The sequence below is a fragment of the Impatiens glandulifera genome, chromosome 1 (assembly GCF_907164915.1).
Source record: "Impatiens glandulifera chromosome 1, dImpGla2.1, whole genome shotgun sequence".
NCBI classification, from domain to species: Eukaryota; Viridiplantae; Streptophyta; class Magnoliopsida; order Ericales; family Balsaminaceae; genus Impatiens; species Impatiens glandulifera.
In genome coordinates this window covers 513,828-522,418 of record NC_061862.1, presented here as the reverse complement: position 1 = coordinate 522,418, position 8,591 = coordinate 513,828, and the positions used below count along the sequence as shown (strand labels likewise).

Below are 8,591 nucleotides of genomic sequence, written 5' to 3'. Positions count from 1 at the left end.
TAAACTTATATCATTTAAATTATTTTTATTTATTTTAAAATTATATATATATTCTCAAATAAATAACTTAATTTTTAATAACAAAATTATTTTAAAATAAAGATAGTCTTATGGCGTGTTCTTATGGGGTTTTTTTTCATTAACCAAAATACATGCTTTAATTTCCTCTAATTTAAATTATTGTTTTTTATTTTATTTATATATATTAATATTTTTAAGTTTTTTTATTAAAATTATTTATCATCACCAATCATTATTTGTTTTCTCCTTTTAAGTTTTAAGAATGTATGACCTGAAGACTCTTAACTCTATATTAACTCTAGAGTGGATGTTAATTTGTAGACTTAAAAACTCAAGGGTAAGTTAGGAATTTCTTTCATGTCTACTCAACGTTTATTATTTTTTTCAATATTTATTTCACTTTTTTTAAATAATAAATATTCCATTTTAAATTTATTAATTAATTAATTAATTATATATTTATTTTTCTAAATTAATTAATTTTTTTATTTAATAAATATAAATATATCTGATTAAAATTAATAATATTTAATTAATATATTTTTAAATATTATGAATATATATAATTAAAATTAATAATACTTAATTAAAATAATTTTAAATATTATGTGAATTGACGTGTTGGGTTTTGTAACCGTCCTTGTCAGGTTGAAGTGAAGCTTACGGCACTTGAAAAGTAGTGTTGCTAGCCTTTCAAAATAAATAATAGCAAAAGTCTCACTTACTTTTCCCAAATATCATAAATTCATTATATCTTTTAACTTATTAATTATTTCGTTTTATAAATATATATAATTAATTAAATATTTAAAATATATTATATAAATACAATAAAAATAAACCTACTAAATTAAATAATTCAAATAAATATTAAAAATTAAAATAAAATTCAATACAAAAATTTAAAATAATATATATTTAATCCTACCACAATTTATCAATACTATGTACAATTTGAAAATATTATTTTAACTCAATAACCAAGTGAACGTTATCACTTACAAATAATTGGGAAACTATATTATTCTAATTTTTGAAAGAGTCATAAAAACAAAGTAATAAAATTGTTAAAATTTGTGTATTTAAATTGAAATTGACAACATCCATCACTATTAATATTTATTATTTTAATATAATATATTTTATTTAATTTGTTATTTATAACATTTATATAATATATTTTAGTTTATAATATTTATTTGAATTATTTAATTTAAAATATTTAATTTGAATTATATTTATAAAATAAAGTAAAAATAAAATATGTGTGTAATTTTAATATTTATGTTTGATTTTAATATTTATATTTTTTTTAATTAATTAATTTAGTATTATTAATTTTAATTATTTATATTATATTTATAAAATGAAATAATTATTGAGTGTGAAATATATAATTAATTGATTAATCAATAAGTTTAAAAAGTAAATTGTGGTATTTTAAAATTAAATTAGAAGATGAATATATTTAGGAAAAATAAAAGTATATGGAAACATGGAAAGAGATAAAAAATTAATTTATTTTAATATTTATGTTTTATTTAAATATTTATATAATTTACTTTATCTTAATATTTAAAATTTATTTTAATTATTTAGTATTATTAATTTTAATTATATATATATATATATTGAATTATAAAATAAAATAATTATTGAGTGTAAAAAGAGAAATATATAATTAATGGTTATTTAAATAGTTTATAAAAGGAATGTAATATTTTGAAAAAATAAATTAAGAGATGAATATATTCAGAAAAAAAACATCTATTCGATCACGGTTCAACGAATCTGACCTGAAATGTAACTTTTCGAACCGGTCAAAATCCGGTTAACCGGACGGGATCAACCTGAAAACAAAAAAAACAAAAAAATTTCCGGTTCCAAATGTCCATCGTTATTATTATTATATTTTCTCTTCTTTTTCGCTCTGCTCCAACTCTTCTGAACTGCAAACGAATGTTTTATCACTTCTCACTGAAAATGAATCCATTACAGAGGGAAAATCAGATCTGCGAGGAAAGAGAGAAAATCAGATTTGCGAAGTTGTTCGGTGAGAGAAACATGAAAGCTTACGAAGTTTTTACATATCAACTGCATATTAGAATATTTTTATGATTTTTGATATTTTAAAGTATGAATATTTTATGTAATATTAATTTAATAGATAGAATATTTAATTTAATTAATATTTAATATTTATTTGATTATTTATATATATATATATATATGAGTGATTATATATATACAATTTACGTACTAATATATATAAATTTATTTATATTTTAAAATTAATTAAAATTCGGTCCAACTAGTGGTTTAACCGGTTAGACCGGTCGAACCAAAGTTCGCTCCAAAAATCGGGTTGATGACTGAAACGATTTTCAGAATAATGAAAAACAGTGTATAAATTATGGATAGATATGAAAACAAATTAATTTTTTTATCTCATAATATGAAAACAGGTTAAAATGATGATAGGTTGACAATAAATTTAAAGTTATGATAGGTAAACCAAATTATAACGAAAACAATGTACGAAACTGAATTCGTTCACATGTGTAGGAGAGATACAAGAAAAAAAAATTTCTTTCAAATCAGACATTTCATCTCCCTTTCTCAACTCTTTCGGCGAGAAACGACTTCATTTCATATCTTTCTCTCAACTCTCTTCGGCGAAAATCGGCGAAAATATCTTCTATTCGTTCCTTTATCCAATGACTAGTTCAGTAAATTTCTTCTTTCGACGAGATAATTTATTTCTTCGTTTGCGAAAAGAACATGACCATGTTCTTTTAAAAAAGAACATAAACTTGTGTAAAAAAATTAAATAACGGAAAAGTTAAAAGAACATACTTAGATAGGTTATTCTTTTATTTTATATTTTTAAAAATTAAACTAAAATGTTAAAAGAACATGAAATGATTTTTTTGAAAAAAAACTAATTTTCTTTAACTTAATTGAAAAAAAATTAAGTATTCTTTTAACTGAAGATGTAATTACATGTACATGAGAAAAAAATGATTTAAAAAAAACTAAATATTTATTTATTATTTTGTAACTAAAAATAGATTGAATATGAAATTCATGAGCACTAAGAAGGCAGTTTATTGACGTCTTAACATGTAGTTCATTGACGCCCGAACATAAAAAAACAATTAAGAAAAAAATTAAATTAAAATTTTATTTTATTTTATTTTATTTTAACTAAAATATAAAACATTATAAAAAAATAAAAAAATAAAACTCATTTTAAAATACACAATTTTTTTATGAAGGAATAGTTAAAATTTTGAGTAAATGAAATTTACCAAAAAAAAAATATAGAAAAAAAGAAGAGAAAAAAATTAGATGTTAAAACTTATATTGTAAACACACATAAATAATCAGAGATAGAAATTGAGGAAAGCGTAAAAAATGTAGAAAGAAGAAAATAAAGAAAAAAGATATGCATTAAATTTGTGGTTTTTTCTCCTACAAATGTGTCTATGATCGCGTCAAATTTGAGATTTTTTTGTGTTGTCCTTTATCATTTCTCATAAATTTATTCCATAATATAATATTTTAAAATAGATAAATGATAGAAAAAAATTATAACTAAATCAAAGACCTATATTTTGTTCATTTATTACAATTTATTTTTCAGTTGCAAAAAGAAAATGACCTTGTAAAATAAAAAACATGAACTTTTAACATGCTATTTCCCCTCCGTATAGTCTAATAAAAAAACTAAATTTATTCTATAATATGATGTTTTGAAATATATATATATATATATATATATATATATTTTATTATTGGCGATCGGCGTGAGTTGGTGATGACGCAGGTGGATTTATGTAAAAGATCCACTTAAGCTGTCCTCCTCTCCATTTATTTATTGACCAAGACCTTTTTAGGATAGAATTGTGAAAATTGCAAGAACACTTTTCATTTTTAATGTTTTATCCCATGAGGGAGGTGATGACGCATCACTAGGTCAGGTGGATTTATATAAAAGATTCACTTAGCTGTCTTCCCCCGAACAGTTTCCCAAACTAACCTTGTTTGGCGTTCACTTTCCCAAACTAACCTAGTTTGTTCATTTATTCCCAAACTAACCTAGTTTACTATTCAAACTCAGTTTTTTTTATTTTTTATTTTTTATTTTTATTTTTTTTAACATTTCAAATTTATTATATATATATATATATAGATATATATATATTTAAATTATTATTTATATAAACTAAATTATTTATATTTTGATATATATTTTAAATTATTATTTTTATAAATTTGATTATTTATATTTTGATATATAATTTAAATTATTTTTTTATAAATTTAATTATTTATATTTTAATATATATATTTACATTTCAAATTTATTATATATATATATTTACATATATATATGTGACCGTATAATTTTCATCTTTATAAATTTATTTTTTTTATTATTCAAATTATTATTTATATTTATTGGGTTGTCTTTTATTAAAATAATTTTGACAATTTTTCATTAAAATTATTATTTATATTTATTGGGTTGTCTTTTATTAAAATAATTTTGACAACTTTTCATTATAATATAATTTCACAATAAAAATTTTATCAATTTTTATTGTGTTTTTTTCCTAAAAATATGTGTTAAGTTAATGAATCATTAAATATTTATATTAAAATATAAATAATTAAATTTATAAAATTAATAATTTAAAATATATATCAAAATATAAATAATTTAGTTTATATAAATAATAATTATATATATATATATAATAAATTTGAAATATAAAAAAAATAAAAAAAAATATATAAAATGAGTTTGAATAGTAAACTAGGTTAGTTTGGGAATAAATGAACAAACTATGTTAGTTTGGGAAAGTGAACACCAAACAAGGTTAGTTTGGGAAACTGTTCGTCTTCCCCCTCCATTTACCTTTTTAGGATAGAATTGTGAAAATTGCCAGACCTATATTTTCCTTATAAGAAGAACACTTTTCTTTTTCTTACATTAACCCTGATAGTGATAGATATCTTCTCTGTAAATAATAAATATATTGGATTCGAGAAGTGTAGAGTCTTCTTACAAGCAAACAAGTGTTAACTTCTTTCTTGTTTGCTTTGCAATGGCAAAGCGTCTTCCCTCCACAATTCTTCAAAGCCTCTCCTCTCGTTTCCTTAACTCCTCCTCATCCTCCTCCTCAGCCGCCGTTTCTCCCCACCTCCTCCTCAATCTCGACGACCCAAAACCACAATTTATCCATCTCCATGACGTTCGCGCGCTTTTCTCAACCGTATCCACGCCTAAGCTTCTCCGTTCCTTCCTTAGCCTCCACGCCTCTTCCATCGGCCCCATGGTCGATGTCGGCACATGGGTTATGAACTCCAGCCTATTGGAAATCCCTCTTTTACGGCAGGCCACCTTGGCTGCTGTCAAGCACACAGTTTTCCAACACTTTTGCGCAGGGGAGACCCCCCAAGAAGCCGGCAACACGGCAGCAAGGCTTTGGGAGGATACCGGAATCACAGGTATGCTCGTCTACGGGCTAGAACACGCCACAGACAATCCATGGTGTGATCGGAATTTGCAGGGTTTCTTGCAAACGGTCGAATCGGCCAAGTCTCTTCCACCATCTTCGGTTCTTATCTCTCTCTGTTCCTTGCTTTATTATTTAGAATACAGCAGCAGCCTTTTATTATTATTATTAATTATATAAACACTAATCTTTTCTATCTATCTATTCCATCCATATCCATCAGGTAAGCTTCGTAGTTGTGAAGATCACGGCAATATGCCCAATGGACTTGCTGAAGAGAGTGAGCGATCACCTGAGATGGCAGCACAGGGATCCATCTCATGTACACCTACTCCCATGGAAACGCGATACCCTCCCAATCTTTGCAGACTCCAGCCCTTTATACCACACCCAAATAGCCCCACACCCCTTGACTCTAGAAGAGGAGCAAAATCTAGAATTAGCCCATCAAAGACTCCAAAAACTCTACCTATCATGCCGCCAAGCCAACGTCCCTTTGATAGTTGATGCCGAGGATACAATCGTCCAACCGGCAATCGATTACATGACTTACAGTTGCGCTGCTGCTGCTGCTGCTTCTTCCAGCAACGAAAAGGGTGGTCGGTTTCCCATCCTCCTCTTCAATACCATCCAAACGTACCTCAAGGACTCGAGAGAGAGGCTGGTTCTTGCTCAAGCCGCCGCGGAGAAGATGGGGGTACCCATGGGGTTTAAGCTGGTTAGAGGGGCCTACATGTCGAGTGAAGGGCAACTGACTTCTCGCCTTGGAGCCGAGTCCCCGATTCACAACTCGATCGACCAGACTCACGCGTGCTTCAACGACTGCACTTCTTTCATGCTCGAGAAGATAGCCGGAGGCGGCGGCGGTGGCGCAGTGGTTATCGCGAGCCATAATCTTGAATCGGGGATGAGAGCAGCGAGGAAAGCAACGGAATTGGGAATTGAGAGAGAAGACAAAAGGGTTCAATTTGCTCAGCTGTATGGGATGGCGGATGGACTTTCGTTTAGTCTGAGGAATGCAGGATTCCAGGTGTCTAAATACATGCCATTTGGGCCGGTGGATCTGATCATGCCGTATCTTCTCCGCCGAGCCGAAGAGAACAGAGGCCTCCTCTCCACCTCATCCTTTGACCGTCACCTAATCAGGAAGGAATTGAAGAGAAGACTTACTTCTTCTCTCTTCTTCTGATCCCCAATTATATATAAATATCTTTAATCTTTATATATAACTATTAAGAAAATGGTTAATAATTTATATACAAGTATGATGTTGTATATATATATATGGTTGTTTGTTCTATTATGTGAACTGATAATACATTTTCAGTTTGAATAGTAAAATATATAGAAATAATGATCAGGCCTATATATATGCTTTATTATTAAAGGTTTGGCATAAAAAGCTCTAACAAACTTTGAATTGAACATATGCTCCATCCATCCATCCATCCAATCCATCTTTGAAACCCAACATGGTATTCCTATTGTAAATCAGCTAATCAATCCATGAAAGCATAATATATAGTTGGACAGCATAACTAGACGCAACATAATTTATACTAGCCAAGTACTGACCAACATCATCAATTAATCAACCAATCAATCTGCAACCATGGACAATTCTGAGAAAGCAAGCTTCCAAGCTGGCCAGGCAAAAGGCCAGGCTCAGGTAATAATAATAATCGTCATTCATCATATACTATACTATACATGCAACAGCCATCCGTTTGTTAATATATGATTATATATTATGTAGGAAAAGTCTAGCCAAATGTTAGAAAAAGCCAAGGACAGCGCCCAATCTGCAAAGGAAAGCCTGCAAGAGGTATCTATCTATGTTTTCATTCATTATTGATCTTAATTGACAAAAAATAATGTTATGTTTATGATTTCAATTAACTGGCTAATGTTATATAGGCTGGTCAGCAAGCCCAGGCCAAAGCTCAAGGTGCATGTGATGCAGTGAAGGATTCTATCAACAAATAAATAGATCAATTAATTAACTAACTAATTAAATGAAAGCTGGCTTGGTTTGGCTTGGCTTGGCTGGATGGTATTCAATAAGAGATCTCTTTCTAGTTAATTATTATAAATAACACGATCAGTTCATGTATTATTCTCTATCAGAATTAATTAATTAATTAATTAATGTATAAGACCATGCAGTAGCAGCAGCAGCAGCAGATATTGCAGTCTTCTCATTTAAGTGGTGTTTTGTGGTTGGTTTTCTTTTTCTTCACAAGGTTCGTGTTTAACTAAACTATGAACTATATATATATATATATATATATGATGTTTAACTTATTAGGTTATTATCCATTTGAAAGTTCTATTGCCTTTAGACATATATGTCCAAATAGAAATAGATATATACTATGGAGGATCCCCTACAACATTCTATTATATATATTATTTAGGATTAGATGAAATCTATTTTTTTCACCTCTCATTTGGGTTTCTTTCAAAACAATTGATAAGGATTGATTAGCTAGGAGTATATAAGAAAGAGTGTGCCAACCAACATATCCTGTTGTCGATGATGATGAACAAGAGGAGAAGACTACTAATACTACTCATCTCTAGTCTTTGATTCTGCTAAAGAGAGAACAAAAAAACACAGGTAATTAAAACTCAAGAGTGGTTACCCAGAACTAGTGTGTTTGTTTAAGGAAGGCCACCTCACAGTTCCTGGCCTGATGAAAAGCATCCCAAATTGTGTCTGGTTGAAGCAATTGCACATTCATCTTGATCTCTTCTTTTAGTCCGCCAATGAAAGTGCTGACATTATAGCTCTGTGGTAGACCAGGATATTTATCATTCATTGCAATCATAAGACGCATGAACTTATTCTGATACTCTAATACAGTTCCCTCCTGTCTCAATCCCCTGCTGCTGCTGCTGCTGCTGCTATATTCACTCACAAGGGCATTTGAATCGGCATACTTGATATCAGAAAATCTATTTATAAGAGCTGCAGCAAAATCATCCCACCTAACCAGATGATCATCCTTATTATAGCCCACAAACCACACAAAGGCATGCCCT

At 28.5% G+C, this 8,591-nt stretch overlaps 2 protein-coding genes across 2 annotated transcripts; both read left to right on the top strand.

Annotated features, from left to right (window-relative positions):
- The first annotated feature begins 5,112 nt into the window (after positions 1–5,112).
- LOC124921925 (proline dehydrogenase 2, mitochondrial-like) lies at positions 5,113–6,767 on the top strand. The gene is made up of 2 exons (XM_047462634.1): positions 5,113–5,648; positions 5,770–6,767. The coding sequence occupies exons 1-2, from the start codon at positions 5,136–5,138 to the stop codon at positions 6,733–6,735; spliced, it is 1,479 nt and encodes a 492-aa protein (XP_047318590.1). The 5' UTR covers positions 5,113–5,135; the 3' UTR covers positions 6,736–6,767.
- Positions 6,768–7,158: 391 nt separating this feature from the next.
- On the top strand, positions 7,159–7,727 carry LOC124921926 (stress-induced protein KIN2-like). Its single transcript, XM_047462635.1, has 3 exons — positions 7,159–7,215; positions 7,303–7,371; positions 7,464–7,727. The coding sequence occupies exons 1-3, from the start codon at positions 7,159–7,161 to the stop codon at positions 7,530–7,532; spliced, it is 195 nt and encodes a 64-aa protein (XP_047318591.1). The 3' UTR covers positions 7,533–7,727.
- Positions 7,728–8,591: the final 864 nt, after the last annotated feature.

Excerpts from the sequence above, each read along its gene's own strand:
- LOC124921926 (XM_047462635.1), top strand. The coding sequence starts at position 7,159 with ATGGACAATTCTGAGAAAGCAAGCTTCCAAGCTGGCCAGGCAAAAGGC. Across the intron at positions 7,216-7,302 it reads AGGCAAAAGGCCAGGCTCAG|GAAAAGTCTAGCCAAATGTT; the intron begins GTAATAATAATA and ends TATATTATGTAG. Across the intron at positions 7,372-7,463 it reads CAAAGGAAAGCCTGCAAGAG|GCTGGTCAGCAAGCCCAGGC; the intron begins GTATCTATCTAT and ends AATGTTATATAG.
- LOC124921925 (XM_047462634.1), top strand. The coding sequence starts at position 5,136 with ATGGCAAAGCGTCTTCCCTCCACAATTCTTCAAAGCCTCTCCTCTCGT. Across the intron at positions 5,649-5,769 it reads AGTCTCTTCCACCATCTTCG|GTAAGCTTCGTAGTTGTGAA; the intron begins GTTCTTATCTCT and ends CATATCCATCAG.